This window comes from Lonchura striata, chromosome 5 (genome assembly GCF_046129695.1).
Source record: "Lonchura striata isolate bLonStr1 chromosome 5, bLonStr1.mat, whole genome shotgun sequence".
NCBI lineage: Eukaryota > Metazoa > Chordata > Aves > Passeriformes > Estrildidae > Lonchura > Lonchura striata.
The window spans coordinates 58,064,854-58,087,054 of record NC_134607.1 but is presented as its reverse complement, the minus strand read 5'-3'; the positions used below and the strand labels follow the sequence as shown (position 1 = coordinate 58,087,054).

At 38.9% G+C, this 22,201-nt stretch overlaps 1 protein-coding gene across 11 annotated transcripts in view; it reads right to left on the bottom strand.

Annotated features, from left to right (window-relative positions):
* The window catches only part of TCF20 (transcription factor 20), a 140,826-nt gene that overhangs the window by 5,225 nt on the left and 113,400 nt on the right, over positions 1 to 22,201 (bottom strand). For 10 of the 11 annotated variants that reach the window (XM_077783618.1, XM_021552788.3, XM_021552792.3 and 7 more), the window contains 3 exons: positions 10,199 to 10,292; positions 3,473 to 3,522; positions 373 to 500 (listed from right to left, as the gene is read on the bottom strand). In XM_077783618.1, the coding sequence (XP_077639744.1) occupies positions 417 to 500; positions 3,473 to 3,522; positions 10,199 to 10,292 (228 nt within the window). In that variant the 3' untranslated portion in view covers positions 373 to 416. The remainder of the gene's footprint in view (positions 1 to 372; positions 501 to 3,472; positions 3,523 to 10,198; positions 10,293 to 22,201) is intronic. The other variant, XM_077783615.1, reaches the window with a different exon arrangement.

Sequence of the window (22,201 nt, the reverse complement as noted above, 5' to 3'; positions counted from 1 at the left end):
TCAATATTATTTAATCCTTACATACAGAATTTAAGATACTTTGATTTTATTTATATAGAAACTTACTAACTACTCTGAGACTCACAGAAAAAACCCTTCAGAGCCTAATGGACATGATACAAAAGGAAATTTCTGCCACTCGTTTAGCTGAGAGAGCAATCAGGTAGCTGGTAACAGCTAACAAGCTTTGCCTTTCATTGTTTAACAGAAGGAACTGCTCCAGAAATACCAAAAAATGAACAGAATGGTAGTAGAGAAAAAAAACATTACAAATTTTCTGAATATATACAAAAGCACCTTGATTTCTCACAGAAATGGGGAAGGCACTGGATGTAAGACAGCAGGTGGAACTGGAAGCTCTCCCCCACTCACCTGTGCTTGCTTTTATATCCATTCCCAGGAGTACACTTCCCCCCTCACCCCCGCTCCGACTGCTCTGTGCTGAGGCTGCCTTTCACCATCTTGTTCTGCAAGGAGGGAAGAGAGCAAGGAAGGAGGGGCTGACAAACCAGCAAGCCAAACAGAGGAGCAAAAACAAAATGAGGGAGAAACAGAAGACAGGGGTAGGGAAAGGAAACATACAGAAAGTGAGAGAGAGAGAAAGAAAGAGAGAGAAAAAGAAGTCAGTATTGGAGTTAGAAATAGACTTTTCAGACAGAGTTTTCCCCAGACAAATGCAGGTAATTCCATAAAAGTAGAGTCTGAGATACGAAAGCCTGGTTAATTTTAAGAAACACAGAATTTAACACAAAAAGGTAGAAGAAGCTGAGAAGCATCACTTGAAAATTGCCCAAACAGTTGGCTTAAGACAATCTAAGATGGCTTAGCCACCAAAAAGTGAGGTATCCCATCCCCTTTATAGCCTCTCCATGGCTCAGCATCCTCAGCAGGTCTGTTGCAACCTCACTTGCTGTGATGCAGATAGAGCTGGTTGGATCTGTGAGAGGAACCCCTCAAAAGATGACAGTTTTCAGACAGCATTTTCCCTGTGATAAAAGCTGCTATTTTGCATAACTAGCACATTCAGGACATAGATGGTTGAAGCATCAATCCTGACAGAAGGAAATGGAAAAGCTCACTGGGGAGCACATGGAAAGGCAGGACCAGTCCCCTCTGGACTCAGCTTGCTTATGCCCTAAGTGTCAAGCACAGTTAATGAGGCAAGAAGCACCTTTGCTCTCCAGGAGCTGCTTACCGTGATGAAGTGTATTTACTGGTGTGAGGCACGGACTGTCAAAGGGTAAGAGGCCCTGTACTGGGGGACTTAACGCTGGAGATTTATAAAGTTAGCTCCTCCAACCATTAGCTACAGAACAGCAGAGTGAGCTATGAGACAGTTACTAATTTGCTAATAGTGCTAAACTGGTGTTACCTTAAAAGCATCACTTTCAACAGACTGATTCAAAGTCTTTCTTCCTTTCAATTGCTCATACTCATATCACGTAAAAAAATTGATGCAATTTGTTCTCCAATCATTCTAAAGCAATGGCTTTCAGCCTTCCTGTTCCTGCATTGTCACTGTCTGGAATTCCCCTTTCCAGCCACTACAATGGAAGGAAGAGTGAGCTTATATTCTGCCCTGCAGAAGGATTTGGAACAAACCAGTAATGATTAGTGAAACACACAGTGAGGGCAGAGACAGAAAGCAAAGAAAACTCTACTTGGCTTTAAAGAAATTATTTGTCTTTACTAAGCAAAAGTCAACAAACTTCAGTGTCAAATAAAGGCTGCTGGTGTTGAATTTTTGTTTTTGACGCAATAAAGAAAGTAATGTGCAGTGGGATAGTTCTGAATAGAATTCAAAATTTTATTGTCTCATGAAGAACCATTATGAACTTAATTGGTAGCTATCCCACTCCCATCCTGCAAGATTACTTCAGAAATCTATGTATCTTCTCAGAATTTTCTCTGAAAAGCTGGATTCTTTGCCTGAATCTAAATCAGTTCTTTCCTTTCATGGTTTGAGCACCATCACTGCAAAGTGCTCACATACAGCAGCAGTGACCCAAGTCATCTATGTAACACTAGATTTCCCTGGAATACTTCAGGCAACTTCAGGCAGCAAAAAGAAAAGAGCCTTTAAATACACAACCCTGTGCAATGGTTTAACCCCAGCTGGTAACTAAGTACCAAGAAGTAAATAATTATCCCATCCAAACCCAGGACACACTCCAATTATCTCTAGTCAAGTATCCAAAGTTGAGCAGAGGGTGGCACTTAGGCAGTCACATTACACAGAAAGGGGAGCTCATCCTTCCCGCTTTTGTTTGGCAAGATCTCCAGGTTCTTGTAGCATTAATGCATTAATTTAAGTTTGCTGTACATTGTCAACATTATTCCAAAGTTGTGGAGAATAACTTATTTTCTTTTATATAATGAAAAATAGGCCAATTCTGGATAAGAGCCTGAATATGCACTGAATCTTCCAGTGCATTTTAAATACATCCAGGTAGGAACATCCAGAAAGGAAACATGAGGCTAATTCCTATATGTTTACAGAAGACAGATTAAGAATAAGCTGTGAAAACAAAAGACCACCAGATGTCAGTCTAATTCTAGGCAGGAATCTGCAGACAAGAACTAGATGGAGACTAATCCCTGCTTAGAAAGCAACAAAATTCTTGCCGATTATCATTTCCTTTTCAGCACAAGCCATCCAAACTCTTGCCCAATTCCTGCTGTATTCAACTGGCAACAAGAACAGTTGTTTTTTTATGGAAACTCTCTGACCATTTAAAACTGGAAGACTGGTGTCCACAACCTCCCAGGGATGTATCCTCCCTTAAGGGCTGGGAGGGGTATTCCCAGCACTGTATCTCACTACTTATGGGTACAAGAGAGTATGTATTGTCTACCTCCTCGTCCCCTCTTGCCATGCAGACAGCTCTTTGCACCACTGTGTCTGGAGGCTCTGGGGACAATCATTAAGGATGCCCAGACCCTGGGCAGAAGCAGCATAGGGGTCTTCTGATGAGCCGTAAGATGTACAGAACAACCCCAGAGACCCACTGAAGGCTGAGTGGTTGGACTCAGTCCAGTTACTACTGATAAACTAGAACAAGATGTTTCCAAAAACAAGAAGAACTTTTTCATAATTTTTCTTCTTCCTTGCATCCTCAGTAAATCCAAGGAGAAAACCTGACAGTTCAATGCAATATTCAAATGGGAATAGTGAGCAACATACTGATTCTATCACAGAATTCAGGAAATTAAACTGAGCTTTCTGAAGAGACATCAAGGATCTAAAGAAATACTGAGCAGATGGAACAAAAATTTTGCCTTCTTAAACTTGGTAGTCTTCTTGAGTTGATGTTTGCCCCCAGAACATACCACAAGCATGTATCACAGAATAACTGAACTAAAAGCATCTCTGACTACAGACATTATCCAGGTAAAAAAATTACTAATCCAAATTTAGAAACCAGAAGAGGGCAACAAGAAACTCAGGTATAATTTAGGAGAGGATTCTTACCTTGTGCTTGGGGCACCTCACTGAGAAATTCTCTTCGTTTAGTAAACAATCTAAAGGAGAAAAAGACAGCAATGTATTATTTTTTTAATGAAAACCAACTTGAATAATACATCACACGTGTTAATCTTGTCTCACAGGTACACATTTTTCATTCAAAGATCTCTCACAGGAATACTTTGTTATTAGCAGGTTCATTCCTTTCACCCCCAAAGTTTTAGCAAAGTAACTAAACACCCCAAGTGACAATGTTCCTCGAATTACCAAGCAACCTTGGTTTTCCCAATGATCTGTATACGCTAAGAATGACAACAGCAAGCCTACAAATCCTGTATCTCAACTCCCTTCTCAGCTATTCCAGCCTTCTTTGCTTTAGCACACAGAAGATGGACACATTCATCCCATGTGAACAGACAATCCCTGCATTTCATAGTACAAATGCTGCCTCTCACCCTTACCCCAAGGCCCTGCCAGCATCAGGGAGAGAAGGGGGATGTGTCTCTAGGTATGGGTGTGTACAGTTGACTTGCAATCGCAATTCCTGATAGTAAGTTTACACTGTGACACCATGTCTGGTAGTCTGGTCACTCATGCTACTCTTGGATCTGCTTTCATGAATCTTACATATGAAACTTCTATGATCTAAAAATAATTTCTTTAATTATTTAAACATATTACGTACAGTGAGGCACCTATATGGAACTCCTTATTTAGGAACAAATTAAGCAATACTGCCATTTGCAGAGCACTTATTTAGCAGCACTGCCAGAGTATGGATTGCTTCTTCTCACACCCCCCTTCCCAGACTATGCCTTCTAAGAGATGCAAGTCAGCAGCTCCCAGAACTTCAGCCACAGGAAAAAGCAGTACTCCCCTCCAGAACACTCAGCTGCCTCCCCATGGCACCCTGAATTGCAGGGTCACCTCTCAACCTGCCCAGATGCCTGATATCACTCGGTTCCAATTGCCTCTTGCTTCAGAGGCTGACACCAGGCTATCACTGTCACCTCATGACCAGGACCAAGCACCCATCCATACCTCAGCATGACTGATCAACACCACCCTGGAGAATTGAGCGAGGTGCTTATGACCTCCTGCCTATTCTAACACACCCCAAGAGCTCACAAGTAGAGAAGTGCAATAGTAACTAAGATGTGCTAATTTAAAACGCTCTTAAGTATGTAGCATAACCAGTGCTACCTGCTGTTTCAATCTGCTGGAAGAGTTTAGAAGACAGCAGGAGACTGGAACTAAAGCTTGAGGGAAAAGCTTTCTAGATACCCAAGCTTTGGCAGAGCATCCCTCTGCTACGGAATGCTTAATGTTTCAACATGAATGCCTCTGGCCTGAATCAAAGAGAAAACAGCATGCAAGAGGCTAAGTAACTTGAGAGATTTTAGCAAAGGGGAGTAAAACCCTTAATCCTGCCACAGATAATTTCAAATGCAACATTAGCAAATCACAGGAAATAAATAAAATGTCTTCTCAATATAAGGGCAGGAATCATACATTTAGACTACAGCATGAATTATCACTGCATAATACCGCAATCATCAAAAATATACAGAGCAATCATCAAAAACATACACAGTATGTTAGAACAGAATGGAGTTTTCTTCTTTGTTGGAAAACCAATATGGGTAATGAATGCAGTTCTTTAGCTAGTACATCAGAAAGGAAGACTGTACAAGGATCAGGAAGAAGTGCCAGAAACCTTCTACCTAATGCCTGATCTGTGTATGGAGCTCGATTTCTTACTAAGGTCAGCATTTTTATTGCAAATACTAATAGCAGATCCAATTAATAGGTTTTTTTTTTTTTTTTGGGTTTCTGTTAAAGGACAACTATGAAAAATGTCATCAGCACACTGTAGAAAATCAGCTGAATACCAATAAGGCAGAAATTGTTCATCATTACAAAGCTGGCCTGGATTTTGGTTAGCAGTTCCAAGTATTTTATATAACAGATTACGATTTGTCATGAAGTCAGCAGACACGGAGCTATGATCAGCTCATTGTGGCAGAAAGGGAAAAGAACTGAGACTTGTCCTTGTTTCCACATATTTTTCTCCATAAAGTAGTCAGGGAAAACCTAAAACACTTCTAATAGAAGCAATTATTCTTCTGTAAGCTTCATACTTTTGTCTCACCCTCTGTGTTCTGCCTGTTACTCATCTTTAATGATACCTGTGAAGACACAGGATTTCTGTTCCCTGAAAATTCATTTTATTTTCCTGTTAATATTTTCCTAATTTACAGTCAAAAATCTTCTGTAAGTGCAACTGCCTGCGATATATGTTGTAGGGACAAGTGTGCTTCAACCATCAGGATCTGACTCCAGGTGGGGAGGAACAAGCAGAGGGAGAGGATATAAAATTTCAGAAAACAAAGATCCTGTTTCCATGGAGACATCCCTAGGACTAAGTTATCTTGAGACATCAGAGGCTCTTCATAAATTTGGACAGATGAAAGCCAAACACAGACAATGTTAACCACAGTCATTTCCATACAAAAATTACTTAAGTAGCACTACTGATCTTGATTTTTATATAAATGGCTAAGAAATGTTCAGCTCTCTTACGCCCTATATTGCCAAAGACTATTTTCTATGAAAGGAAATTAAAAGACAGCCTGAATTATGCTATATAAAAGCATCCATATGTACAAACTGGCAGCGCATGATGCTACGTGCCTTGCACAGCACTCAATTAGCAACAGCGGGGCAAAGCCTGGCTCCTCACTGGGGGGCTGGACACCGACCATTGGCGCAGAAGCCAGAGCCCAGGTCCCACCCCAGGGCTGCCTTCAGGGCTGCAAGGAACTGAAGCCATTTGACATATTCCAGCCTCCACCCCCAGCCCTTTCCCAAAAACCTACTGCCTTTCATGAGGCACAGTAACTGACAGGGATCAACTTCTAACCCACATGGGTGCAAAGGCAAAACGCTTCTGATCACACTGCAACTGCTTCAAAATACAACATGGGCACTTCATCTCAAGGCATGGGCACTTCCAGGAATTCAGACAACTCAACATACCCTAAAAAACACTCTAGCAAGTGTTTTCTGTTTGGCTTTATTTCTCTGAGATACAAAACCAGTCATACATATTCCAAAATCCTGAAAGCCCTTGTAAATATTAACACACACTTCTGAGGATTCAGAACAGATCTGTGACAGATCCTAAATAAAGCAAGGTGGCACCATCCTTCAGAGCAGGATGGTTGATTTCAAAATGGAACTACCACTGAGCTCAAGGAAGCTGAGAAGCACCTGTATAGTTCCACTACAGAAACATAGTAGAACTGCAAAACCAATAAAAAGAGTTTACAGGCTGAGCAAAAAGAAATAATGTTGATTTATTTCCCAAGGAAGCCTACATTTTCTGCTTGGTCATAAATGAAAACCAGATCTTATGCCATATAGCTTGCTTATTTCTTTTATGCAGATTTATTGTAAGAGTGTCTATAGATTAAGACAGCTTGATTACACCCACAGATAAAACAACTGCAAACAAGGTCTTTACTGTCACACCATCAGGCTGAAATCTTAAATGCTGAGAATCTGCTTCAAGCTGGGGCTTTTTTATTTATTTTGGTTGAAAACTTCAGCTGAAGCAGCCCAACGATTTCCTTAAAACTCTTTCTTGGAAAAAAGTTATTCCACCCATGATAAACATCCCAGGACTTTTTCTATGAAAAGCTCCACAATATTCAGATTTTCAGTAGGACCTGGACTTTAGCTAAGGCATGCCCTTGCCAGCTACCACAAAACCAGCAAACAGAACTCGTTGACAAGCAATATGGGGGTTTTCATGTGCACATCCTCAGAAGAGGCCTATTAGATTTTAGTAGCTAGATACTTTTAAAAATCCCACCAAATATACTTCTGTCGGGGGATGATCAGGCCTTTCCTGTAAATGAACCTCTGCCATCAGATTCTGGCACCAAACCCAAAAGTAGTGAAGCTGTCAGGGGACATTTCTAAGACTCAAGCAACCCAAAAGAAGAAAGTGACCAATTCCAAACTGCAAAATGGGAAGCACTAGTCCAGCAGGCAGAAGTGAAAACAGTACTGAGAAAGGCGATCAAGATACAGAAAGAATGGAGGCTAATAGGAGGGAGGAGACCAGTGCTACTAGAAGTCAGAAGCAGGGAATTAAGGAAGAGTGCCAGCAGGAGGCTAAGACAAAGAACTGATTGGAAAAAGGCATAGAAAGGTGAAACAGAGAATATAAAGGACAATACACGATAACAAACCAGCACTAGCAGGGTGGGGTGTAACAAGGAGCTGAGTTAGGAGAATCAGCTGGCAGTAACAAAGCCCAGAGAGAAAAAAGAACTAGAAACAAGAAAGGAGAGAAGGGGGTGAAGTAAGAGCAGAGAGGAAGAAGCCAGAGTGAGAACTAGAAAACCGGAAAAAGGCAAAGACAGAAAGAATTAAGAGGAATTGGGTCTTAGAAAGAGACTGGAGTGAGAAATTTGTAAAGAGGGGCCTGAGACCAACTAGATAGAAGACCTGTGGTTGGTATGAGAAGCCAAAGAGAAGAACACATCAGACATACATACAAAAAGGAAGAAACAGATAGGAAAATGTATTTTTAAAAGCAACAATTAAGTATTTTGTTCTCACTAAACCATACTCTTCCTGATGTGAAACCAGAGACTCACCAGTTTTACCAACTCCTCCACTATTTTTTAAATGTTTGTGAAATTCACAGTCCAAGTATCCCATCTCCATGCAGCTCTTGGAATTTATTACTGCCGTATTACTCAAAGGAGGGAAATTAGCTTGGAGTTGTGCACTCCAACAGATGGCCACATGACAACATGATGTCTCATAACAAAATTAAAAGAAGTAAGCGTAGCCTTGGAACTTGAAAAACAAAAAGCTACTCTAAATTAATCTCACAGGCTGAAAAGTCAAGACAAAAGTGAAAAAAAGCCAAATTTAATCTAACCCAGGTTGACACATTATATAGCAGAAATGTTACATTTAAAATGGACTAAATAGTATGATTATATACTGGTTTTTATACATGATGCTGCCTCTTCCATACATGACACAGAACTGCTCTTGGGAATCAGTCATGATTGTTCAGTACATTTCTCATTTTGGAGAATCCTACGTTTGCTGAAGTGGAGTAGAGTTAACAAGTGGAGTAGAGTTAATATAGCTAAAGAAAAAGATAAGTACCTGAAATTTGATATCTGAATTTAGGACCCAAAAAATGCTACATACTGTATCTAGTAAAACATGAATTTAAATTAAGCCCTCAAATTATTTGGAACATTCACCATAATTATTTTTTTGTGGTATTGAAAAGGACAAGTCACAAACCAGAAACAACACAAATGTGAATCTGATTGGTGATTCAGTGTCTCAAACACACTGTACCAAAGCAAGTTTATTAATGTTCATGAAACTCTCAGGCATGACAGAGATGATCATCATAGGAAATTTCCCAGTTCTTCTTTCAGAACAGAGAAGGAATCATCTGCAGTATGACACAGATCCAGCAAGGATAGCATATGTTCATGAATGAGTACCCCTCCATCCTACAGGCTGAGGTTGGGCCTTATGAAAAGACTTATCAGCCTTTAATTGGGTGATTACTAGAAGATAGATTCATAAAAGACCAAAATTACACTTACATGGACACCCTTATTTCTGGTATTTTTTGAGTATGTGATTTTTGCAACCTTAATAAGCTTTCTTTCATGTGAAATCAAGGATTTCCTCTGCTAGTAGTCTGATGGTACTAGAATATTCCACTGCAATATTAATTAAAAAGTAACATTCTTATTAGAATAAAATGCACATCTCCAATAGGGTGGGACTTTACAGTGAGAGGTGCAATACAGTCATATAAAAATGAGCATTCCTATTTCAAATACTCTAACATTTGGAAAACAGCATAAAATGGGTGGTAAACAAATGGGTTGCTGTGGAATTGGAATAGCAAACAGGAAGCTTGCAATTATTTTCCAGTCTAGAGCTGAAATCTTGAATCCTTTCCTGCTTGTTATCAGACAAAGTTTTGTATGACAGAAGTGAGTTATAGGGGACTGGAAAAGTGGGGTATTATTTACTCTGAGGTTGAATTTTTTTTTACCCAAGAACAAAGTTTATCTCCATGAAAAACTGTCATTACTGCACAAAACCCACCAAACTCACACGCCCAGGCTCATAGCTGGAAATAGCATCATCCAAACAATTAGTTTGTCTAAGGATGAAAATTGGACCTACTCAAGAGACTGGCCGAACTGCTTCTTAGGAGGGAGCAGGATGGTTGTGCTGCAAATGGTACTGATGACTCTACAAACATAAACACTTGAAATCTTTTCTAGGACCACCCATAGGAGTATAACCCTGAAAGAAGAAACCCCTTGCTGCTTACTTACATCCTTTTAACAGAGAGTTTCTATTTTTTGCAAGGAAAGAGTGATCAGTTCTCACAGTGCAGCCAAATTTCAGTCACTGCAGCTGCACTCCCCCAAACCAAGCCTTTTCTGCTCCTTCAGGTAGATTAGTTTTCATTACAAGCTCCATCTTGTCCCAACATGTTACTGTACGCTGTTTATCACATGCTGTTTCTCACCATTTTTATTACTTTATCTTCAAAGCAGGAGAAAAACTGAGAGGCAGTAACTTGTAAAGCATCTCAGAATTATTTGGTGTTGTATACTTTGAGTAATCATGGAATACAGTTAAGATGTCATTTGTTCCTACCTGCATCGATGGCACATGGGTAATGGTATCGGAAGGAGCAGCCTTTGTTGTAGCAGCCTAAGGTGGCTCCTGGTTCCTGGCAATGGGAACATTTCTGAAAGGGAAAACAAAAAACAGTAATGAAGATTGCAGCCATTTTTCTGAATACCTGTATTTTCCTGGGAATTTTATCAAGCACATTCCAGCACAATTTTTTTGACAAATCATCTTAAACGCTATCTTTCTACACCATACAAATAAAGGCCTTTCAAACAAGTAACAACATAAGCTCTTTCAAACTAACACTTTTCAGTTACACTAAGCAGGCAAGAGATACAAACGTTCAGCCATCCAGAAAGAATTTGAAATACTTCTCAAATCTGTTTCACTGGCCCATGTTTCAGTACATGACAATGACATCACTATTAAAATAGGAGGAAAAAGAGTGTTCTTGAGCCTACAGCAGCTTTAAAAGGAGAACTAGCATGACAAATAATGATTTAGAAGACACCACCATAAAAGTAATTTGATTACATAATTCTCATCACTAACAGTTGAAGAAGATCATGGTCAAGTTCAATGTTTTTTCACAGGTGATCAAGAAGGGTTTATTTGGAGCAGGAGAATATGCCATCATGGGAAAACACCTCATCATCACAGAAATGGCACATGTCCAAAAAACCACACTTGCAGTGCAACAAGGATGCTCATACAATTATTGTCAAAATAGCTCACATTCATCTGATGACCATGTTCAATTTTCATTAGTTAAATCCTAGTAGCTCAACTAGACCATAATATCAGACAATTATGAAAGCAGAAAAAAAGTCTCACCCATTTACTTCATCCTGAATGACTTAAGAAATGACCTAAGTAATTCTAGAGCACTTCTCATTCAGACAGCCATTTTGTTTCTTGAATGTATACACTAAGTGATTTTTGCTAACTAATCTGATTCTGATGAAAGCTGATTTCTGACAGGCTGACATTTCTCCCTTAAAAAAAGATGTAGCCATACCTGGCAGAATTCACTAAATGCTAGGAGACTGCTACTATTTTAAGAATTAAAAAGCTAATTAACTACTGGCAGAAAACAAAGAGAGGAACTACTATAATTTTTGAATCACACTTTAAATTTAAAGACAGGAATTTTGTTTATTCCACTAAATACAACCAAGACCATAATAAAGCCCTGCATAATTGGTACAATTCACTTGAATTCAGGCTGTGAGAAGTTGCCTTTGGTCCCTGCCCGCACACAGGGATGATGACATGATCTAAAATCACTGCTGCTACTGGAAAAGCCGGTGTCAAACTACACTGCTCTGCTGCTGCTACCAGCGAGCTGCACCTGTACCGCACACGAACAGCTGTGCTCAAGCCAGCTGCGCACCTGGCACCGGACACGAGCTCGCCTGTCCCACCATTCGGGGACGCTCGTTTGCCAACATGGCCACATCCCCTGGACCACACGTGTTCAATCCCTGATCAGCACATGCTGCTGTGGAGATCTGCAGAACAGACATGGCCAAAGCTAACAGCTACAGGAAAGTTGCTCACTCTGCATAGTAAACAGGGGGTTAATTACAATATTTCCAAACCCTCTGGAATAGCTGGCAATTATTGTTCTTCCTACTATTCTGTGGTATGCAGAGATGACTATAGTTCGCATTTAAATGCCTGAATGAAGATGAAAGCAAAACTAGCTTCAGCCATAAACCAGGGGGCCCTCTTCAAATCAAAGCAGATGCAACTAACAGAAAAGCTTGTGAGACGTCAGTTCTTGTGACATCTACAACTGCAGTTTTGAGTAACACCTTCTCTTTATGGGTATGCCAAAGCATCCTGAGCCTGATCTTCAGTGCTTTCTACTAAATCGTGTCTATATTCTAAGCATGACAAACTACTGCAGTATTTATGATGCAAGGGAAGTGTCCCTGAGGCCTAGAAAGAGACACACAAGCAGCTTATTATTGCCTGTCAGAACATCAATGCAAGTTTCCAAAGATTATAAAAAGAGGCTAAACCAATATTGAAATTCACACCAAAATATATGGACCACTAGCCAAACTGCAATGTAATTCACTCTCCCATGGGAGTAAAACCAAACTTCATAGACAGAAAATGTCTTTTCCTGGCTCTGAAGTCAACTCTAGAAAGGTATTATATACTGGCAACAGTCCCAGATTCACCTATGCCAAGTACTTACAAAGTGCAGCTTGAGGAGTTCTGAAACAGAGCTCTTTACCTGTGTACTTTATTCTTGCTTTTAGATGTGGCTGACCAGGATTAGTTATTCTAACAGGAGAGAACCTAAATTGACTATTCTTTTTGAATGCAGATATGAATTTCTAGTCTTGTTCCTCAGAGGCATTCTGCCCTCCTCACTTTATCTCATCTTTTACATACTATCACACTGTTGAAACAGAAGGTCATTCTCCCCTGGAACACTGCGTCCTGTGAAGAGCAGTCAATAAGAGCATAAGAACTACAGCAGCAGAGATTGAACTGCAGCTATTTAAAATACTTCTTAACACTAAAAAGGCGTGTCTTAAAAGAGTATGCTGTGCGATACAACAGAAAACAAGACCCCTAGCAACATTTTTGATACTTTTCCAAAAGGTAATTTATTTTTTGAACTTACTCTTTGCTACATCTAGCATGGTTCACGTTGCTATTCTGAAACATGACAGGCATTTTGACAAATTTTCAGCTGAGAATGGGGAAGAAATGCTTTAAAATAATTTGTGATTTTAGGAGTGATTAGACAGTAGAAGTGAATAGTTAAGATACCTATGCATGTGCATCAAGCCTTCACTGCCCCTTTATTAAAGTCTGGCAGACAAACAGATTTTTACCAAGGTTACCTGTGCTGCACCCACAGCAGCAATTCCCCAGTGGATGACTATGCCACTGACAGCTCAAGGCAAAGATCATCTGCTGCTGCTGGCTCCCCTGCTGCTGAACAAGTCTCCATTCTGGCAGATGCTTCTGCTTTTCACAAGCCACTGACAGTCTAATGGCCCCATTTCTTCTACCTCCCGGGACCCCCAACCATCTGCTTCTTTCAGCGGAAGCTGAGGGAACCACATAAACAATAACTACTCTTTTTTTCGAGTTCTTCCTTCTTGGCATACCTGAGTGACTGAACAAAGCAGATGCCCTACAAAGCTGTGTGGTTCTGAAACAACTTCAGAGTCTATCACCTTATCTTTGAAAGAGACTATCATCATGTCGTGCCACATGGCTTCCAAACACAACCAGGTGCTCCCATGAAGACAAAAAAAGGTGCTTTAAAAATTTTATGGATGGTCTCATTCTTCTTTTCCAGGACATTGCTGCTGTGCCTTAAAAGGTAAAAAGATGCCCTGTTCCTGCTGGTACTTTCTGTGGCTTTTGTTAGAACTCTCATTTCACGTATTTATGCTTCAAAACAAAAAATACGTACACTACAACTAGGAAACGTTCTAACACCAAAATAAAATCACAGAGCTTCTTACAAGGAAATGTGTAAATTCAGCATAATGACGACTAATTGCTCTCTTGATCCATGAGCAAATTTTCACCCAAACTCCACCATCCTGCAGCCATTCGTCAGCAGATGGTAGCAGCCTGCTTGTCACTTGTAAAGGAATTATAGCATTCTTAGCCAGGGAAACAGCACTCCAGCTCTCCTGGGAAGAGAAATTCCTTTTGCTCAGTAAGCAGCCTGCTTAACCTCCTCTGCTTGAAAGAGTTGAAGGCTGGTACTTGGAGTGTGCTCCCAATGGGAAGTGCCAATGGATAGTAATCATTGCCAGGCATCTAATCAACTCTTGGTTTAAATTAAAAAAAATAAAATAAAATAAAAAGGAAAAAAGAGACCACACAGCAAAGATTGATTCATAGGTCCTATCTCCACAATTCATCTCTGGCACAAGTCACATATATCTCACTTAGGATAGGCTGGAGAGACTGAAAAGTGCCATTTAGAAGAGACACTCCATCCCACGAACTAAATTATCAATAGTATTAAAGCCAGATACATTGTCTCTACCTCTCCATGCTATTAGCAGCCCATTTCTTCCTTGCTACAGCTCATCATTCTGTGTCTACCAAAATGAAGTAACAGCCAACCTGGAAGTGTGAACAGCTGGGGGACAGCTACCAGAGCAGCAGCAAAAAGGCTCTGATTAATTTAAAATGCTACAGCACCTACCAACTGTATTTCTTTTGCTTTATGCTTGACTCTTTACCCCCTTGCAATCTGTATTCTTTCACTCTTCTGAGACCACACTGCTATATGTAATAAATAAGAGTATGCTTTTGAGTACCTTTTTTTGCTTCCCTCAGATGTGTACCCAACTCCACATAAGTGCTATAACAAAGATGTCCTGAGCTACCTACCTTCCTCCTCCCGAACAAGCACAAAGCTCTTGGCCTTGTGAAAAGCAGTGCCCCAAGCTGCTCAAGTAAAGCACTCACCTGCTCACTTTGGCTCTGCACTGACAGAGATAGTATCTTTGTCCCTAGGATTCTTAGTACTAGAATCCTACAGTGGACATGTTTCGTTGGTGGAAGAACGGAAGCTGCTGACTAGCCCTTCCAAAATATTCTGGACAGGAGCAGGAACAGTTGCTTACAAGCAGAAATTAATTGCTTCTAACACTAATGTAAGGTGTTTTCAGACAACTCCTCCGCTATCTTCCTTGATGAACAATTACTAAACCAGCAGGAACATATTTTCTGCTGTCTGTAATACAAAGCATCCTTTCTTGATCACCAGTTACATACCCTATACTCAGACCTCTTGACTTCCTCTCTTCCACTGACCAGTTTGTCCTTTGGTTTGTTTTCTTTCTTTTTCCTTTGCTTTGCTTTCTAGGCATCTCCTTGTTTTGCCCCTTCTCACATACCAGTGTCAAGAATGCATAAAAGGAGTAAAATGGAAAGCAACTACTGAAGGTTACTAACAAAGCAAAGCAAGCAAAAAGTTAAATATACGTGGCATTAATTATACAGGTACAAGTCTTTGCTTTACATGTTATATGTATTTTTCATACTCTTTCCTTCTCCTGTTTAAATTATAAGCTTTTAGGAAAATAATTGCTTCTGTATAATTGCACTGCACAAATGCAGATGTAAGATAATGAGGACTTCAGAGTCAGCTGCAATATTAGGAAGGAGGGCCTTCTGACTATTTCTGATTAAACAGTTGGCAGGCTCGGCAGAGGCTCAGATTTAATATCCAGGCGAAAGGGCAATACAAACAGCAGGCAGCCACATTCTCTTTCCTGGAAAGTGGGATGCAGAGAGACCACTTATTCCAAAAAGCTACAAGAAAAAATAAAAATAAGTGTGTGTGTATACATCTATATACTACTTACTACAAGAGAAAGAAATAAAGTGAGTTTGGAAGACTTCTGCAAAAAGGGACCAGATGAAAAAAGCAAGGTGGGAAGACATTTTTAGGAAACACGAGAGGAAAAGAGTACTTCCACTCTGATGTGCAGATACTGGTTAATGAAAAAAATTGTTTATTTGACTGGGGCTAGAGATAACAACTGGTACTGAAGGACACAGAACTATTAGTTTACTATTCCTGACAAACAATTTTAACTTATCAAAAAAACCAGGCACAGAATATCAGTAAAATGAATCCTACAATTAAAAAGATAAAAATCTTTAAACCTGCATCACAAAAAGGCATCTCTTGCCAATGATGGTATCTTCCTGTAGCAAGGAAATCAAATAAATAATGAACTATAACAGTCCAGAAGTAAAACCGGACAGCTGTCTTCAAGTCAAGAAACTAAGGAAAAATTTAGATTCCAAGATTTCAGCAAACAGACAAATCAATGATCTGGAAGATGCTATACTAATGAAGCTGCATTCGGAAACAAAAAGTTAGAACTGCAGTGCTGCACAGGCTGCTGAAGCACAAAGGGAAGCTGCAGCTCAAAATGGATGGCATAGAAAAAAAAAAAAAAAAAAACAAAAAAACCACAAGAAATCCAAGAGCTGGAAAATGTCTTAAAAATGGAAAATCCTATTCAATACATGCAAAACTGATTATGCTAGAACAGAAGCACTTGAAAGTAAAAGCAGAGCATTGTATTACCCTCAACTAGAAGGAAAAATAGAATGCAACAAGAACAGAAATAAACATTTAGTTTTAACAAAGAATGGTTTGCTAGCAATAATTTTAAGGTCCTATGCAGACACATAAGCTATTCAACTGCACTTACAGAGACTCTCAAGAAGGGGGGTGAACAATAAGATGTGAAAACTTGAGAAGTTTGTAAAATTATCCAGGATAGCCAGACCTCAAACTGATAAGTAAAAAGCTGCAAAACCATCTCACAACCATGGATAATTGTATGATAAAATGGAGATGAAAATTACTATTGTTAAGTGCAAAGTGATGTATGTGGTAAAAATATTTTCACCTATGCATATATTATGATGACAGATTCTAAATTAGCTTTTACTACTCACAGGAAGGTATTAATAGTCATCCTAGACAGAAACATCATGCAGTCCCCACAAGCACAAAAAAGGATAGTCAAAATGTAAGCAGTTATTTAGGAAAGAAATCCATAATGAAACTCAAATGTCCATCATGTCTGTCTGTTACTCTTGCAGTAGCCTGATGTTGTAATATTTTGTGTGGTTCTGATGACCCTCTTAAGAGAGGAGTACAACTGATCATGATGAAACAAAAATGGACAGACCACAGAGATAACTAGGAATGTAAAGAACTTGTATATAATAGAAGTCTAAGTATTTTGGAAAAGAGAGAACTGAAGGGGGATTGAACCTACAAAATCCAATACGATGCACATAAGGGAATAATTCTTAGCCATTTCCAAGAAGGAAGAGCAGGTTTAAATGTAGCATAAACCTGTTTTTTTTTTCACTCAGTAACTAAAAGTCATTGCTAAATAATGCTGCACTAGAAAAAAGATAAGCAAGTTCAAAAACAGATTAGACAAGTTCATCAAGGATAGGTATGCCTCTGCTTGGTAAACACAGGGATACCACAGCTACAAGTCTAAAGCAGTAGTTGCTGAAAGGAGGGAAAAATATGCAACTATCATTCTGCACATGCCTAGTTTTCTACAAATCTCTGAATACATGCAGTGAAGTGGTAAATACATGGCCATTGCTGGAGAAAGGATACCACAACAAAAGGTACTTTTGCACCTGTCTGGAAAGGCAGTTCTTGTGAAGACCAAGAGATATGATTGTGAAATTCCAAAATGAACAACAAAAAATACCCCATGATTATCAAAAAGAATGCAGGCACCTGTAAATTGTTGGGTTACAAGTTTTTAAGACTCTTTAATTTTACGTCTCCAACAGGAGAGCTAAACTGTAACACTATATAAAAGACTGAGATTCAACCTAAGTGATAAAGTCATGTTCACTGCTCCTTACAAGCCTGTTTCATTCACTGGTGAAGTGATCAAAGGCTTAAATGTGCATGAATACAGGAGACGGCTGAAGAGCCAAGGAAGACTTGAAGGGGGATGAACCCTTCCTGCCTCTTCCACACAATGAAATGAGAAAAAACTCAAATGAAAAAGATCCAGTGTAACTGAACCAGAATAGAGGGTTAGGTCCTTCAAGAGCCAACCAGTGGTTAACTAAAACAGATTAACAAAACCAGTAATTTTAAATGGTGCTGCAAAGCATGTTTAATTTCCGTTAAACAGGCTAAGTACATACCTACGTAGCCATTTCATATTTTAAAAGGAATATTAAAATAATATATAGAATACCAAGTCAAAGAAGCCAAGAAATTTGAAAATCTTGTTTCCTTTAATTCAAAGAGCCACCCTGAATGAAACATTTTAGAAAGCCACGTGTAAGTACAGGGATTTGAATTTGCCAAAGAATGCAAGTCTAGCAGAAAAAATAATACAGTTTATGTTATCTTGACTATTCATCTGGGGAATTAAACATGCAATAGTGCAATTTAGTTACAAAAAGGTTTGAAAGATAGAAAAGCAGACTTAAAAGAAGAAAAAGAAATACAAATTTTCAAGCAGTGATTATGTGATAAGGACATACAGAGTTGTGGGAACAGCATGGTCAGCAAGAGAGCATTTACTCCGGCTGAATTTTCTACCAGTACTAGATTTATTTCCCAGCCATCTTGGATACTGATTACAGGAAATATCCCATATACTGTGAATTTCTATTTAATGCGAGACCTACCATGTTGAGCATAAAAAACCAGCATGCAGTTACCTTAAAAGAAAGCAACATCTCCATCGTAATCAAAGAGATTTTGGATAAATTAATTACCAGAAAAGCAATAGGTTTGAGTATCAATGTCTGGAGTGATATAAGAAAGGAAAAAAACCTGACAGAAAGAAGAAAATGCAATAAACTCAAGGTTTTCAAGAGGCAAATTGCATAACAGAGCCAGCTTTTTTCTAATGAAAGAAAAAAAAAGAGATTATGCTGAGTATTTACTAAAAGGCTCAAAACAAACAAACAAAAGGATTGGTTCATTAAAGACAATCACTATGTTATTAGGAGCAGTGGATACAACAGAAACAAAATCTTTATAAAGGCTTAAAAGTAAGGAAATACTTTTCATAAAAGCAAACTGTAAATGCAAAAAATTTTGACAAGATATTACATATCTACGTAACCTGACATGAAAAAGGGTGCAGCACAAACCCTTCCCATCAATGACTCAAAGATCCATGACACTGGACAGAAATACACCATTTGTCATTACTTGTAATAATCTGTGCAAGCCTTCATCATAAACAGAGTCCCACTGTGCAAGAACACTTTGGTAAAAGAGAACAAAGCGTTGGGGGATGCAAAGGGATGAAATAGGAACGGTGAGACTGAGCCAGCAGCGTTGGGCAGAGTCCATCTCAGCAGCAGGCTAAGCATATCCAATTATTCAGCACAAATCCCAGACAAGAAGGGCTTTGAAGAAATGCATGAAGAAAAACAAAGGTAAATGTGCAGGGTTTTGAAAGTGAAGCACTTAATTTAGGAAATTATAAAATTAGACAGGGTGTACTGATTAGAAGTAAATTTTGAGTTCTTGAAACTGAAAGAAGAAAAAGCAGCAGGATAAAGGCAGATAAAATAATGACGAGTACCTTATGCTTGAGGCTAAGAAAATAGGAGGTGGGCAGATGAATGTGACAGAAGTAGGAAAGTGAAAATGACCATTTAGAACAACAAATGTTTGTGATAGCACTCCGCTAAGAATACCAATACACTTAGCACTAAGAATGCCAATTCTTAAATGGAGGTCTGAAGAATGACTCCTGCACAGTCAAAAAACATTTCACTGCAAGGATAGGTGAATAAAGTACAATGTTTATCTTACTGGAAAATAAATAACTTGTCTCTAGAAAAAAGGTGGCAAAGAAAACTACCAGTCAATACCATTAAAGAAAGAAGAAGACAGCTTCCGCAGAAAGCCACAGAAGCAGTGGTTGGCAGCAGAGCTCCAATAACGAGTAATGAAGGGCACACCAGTATTCCCGAGGTCACTGGTGGCTGTTGCTACCACTGAGGAAAAGCAGCAGAAGGTGAATCCAACAGGAGAGGTAAAGGTGCAATGCTTTGCAGAAAGGGAAATGCCTGCAAGTCAGTCGATCTCTCTTTAGTGATGAGCTGTCAAGTAAAGTATCAGTATTTTTAAAAAAATAAATTACAATCTTATGAAACACAGCAAATAAATCATCAATCACAATTGAGGTCAAGTAGACAATTAGCATGTATTGATGAAATGTCCTCAGAGAGACAGAAAGTGCTCTATGTAAAGTAATATTTGCTGGCCAAAAATTTGAATGGGTTTAGAGAGGAATAAGTTATTCCATTATTCAATAATAATCAGAAAAAAAACCCCTACTAGCCATAGTAATATATGTACTGCTTAAACTGCCCATTGTAATAATAGGTACTGTTTATGAATTCTAAACTCTATTTATACAAGAATATGCAATGTCTGTAGGCTTGTCACAGACACGACACAAGAAAACATGGTATGAGCTAGCAGCACTTTAGAAGAAGCAGAAAATATAAATAGCAGCAGTCCAAGCCTGAATGGCATTCCAGCTGGAAATTACACAGCAGCTGAGGTAGTATCAGTAGTTTCTTTAAAGGACAGACATAATGTGGCTCTCCTGAAAGAACAACTTCTTCCATCTAAAGATTAGATGGGGTTCTCCTCAGATCTGAAGGGAAAGGACTAATGCAGATCTTCTGGGTTCAGAACACTGCAGAATCATGATAAAGGCAATAATGTCATCCATTTGCAAGCCACACCTTCAGTTTTATAAATCTAGATCAATCTATGCTATGAAAAAAAGGCTGGGATGAGCCATAGATTACTAGAAATAAATTACTTGACAAGATCAAAGAGAAATGTCAACCTTTTTTTCACCTGGGATAGAAATCAAAGGGTACAGTAATTTTTGTTTTGTTTTTATTTTACATAAACACACCCTCTTCTTACTTGGAAATCCTTCATCTTCTGAAGGCTCTAGCCCAAAAGCAGAAGAACAAGTCAACATTAAAGTCTTCTTTGTTAAGACAGCTTCAGAATAGACAATTCTTCTTTTGGCATTAACCTTATAGCTATTTGTCCAGGAAACTGAATTTATTGGTAGCTATTCATAAGTCCTGTTCCTCAGGAACTGCCTCTGAAATTTTCTGCTTCAAGTGGTACCATGTGCCATCACTAAAGAATCCTTATACCTCCCAAGGATAAACTGTAACACTTCGAAGGAAGAATAATTAAATTTAAGTACAGGACTTAAGACTGCATAAAAAACACTGTAAGAGAGTTTTATGTATCTATAATGTATTGGATTTTTCTAAACAATTTCCTAAAGTTAACATTAAAAAAATAATAATAATGTTGGCTTTCTGGAAAGCACCAGTTATGAACTGTGTCAACTCTGAAATTTTAGTGATTAAATTTAACTCGGAGAGTTACTCCCCAAGAAAAATCTTAACAATTATACATAACAATGAATTTACATATGAGTTCAGTACATTGCTATTAATATTTTCAGCATTTTAACTTTTTACAAGAAAAGAGAAAGCTAACAGCAAATGAACACATTACAAAGATTTTTTATTATCTTTCTGGACCTGACTCTAAATGATACATGAACAAACTTAAATTTATCTTCCTGCCACTACTAAATCTATGCAACCAAACCATGAAACCTTGTATCAGCTCCCTGATCTTCCAATTTAATTGAGAACATCTGACAACTTAAACACATACAGTACTTTCAAAGCACCCTACCAATTTGCCTTAATGGCTATAAAATAAGTGATCTTAAAGCCTACTTTACAGAATAATTAGATGACTTGTCAAAGGCCATGCAGGCAATTTCTGACAGCACAGGCATGATGTCAGAAAAGTTCACAGCTCTCATACCTGAACTCCTGTACATGAACTTACTTTTCCCTCCCATTCCCACCCACCTTTTTTATTTTCCTTTTAAGCTTCACATTGAGCAGCAGTATCTTTCAGAGTAAGTCCCCATTTCAGAGATTCATGCCAGGATGCCCTCCTCCTCCTTCCCCTCCCCTAGCAGTAAGTCTTTTATAAAGCTGGTCAGTCGCCTTTAATCATCAATAACTTTCTGAAACTTAGCAAGTGTGAGATCTCAGTAAGAATAAAGGATTTGGAAGCACAAGAAAAACTGCAATTAACAGCAGTCTAGTGCAAAGTAACAACAAAACCATGCTGTGAAATGAGTAGCCACAGCTAAGTCTCCTAGCTGTAAGCACAAATCAAAAGAAAATATGCAAGAAGATGGAAATGGGAGAAAAAAATCACTAGTAAATGAAGACTGCACAACCAGTTTTTAACATGAACTTCTAACATTTTCTCAAACAGAAGGAATGTTTATGACCCAGGCAACAATCGGCTGGCTAAGACCTGACGGCGCTCATGCTACAATCAGTTGTAAAGCACACCTCACAAAGGCATATGCAATCTATTTTTACCACCAGCAGCTCAGGTGGTGACAAACAGTGCAG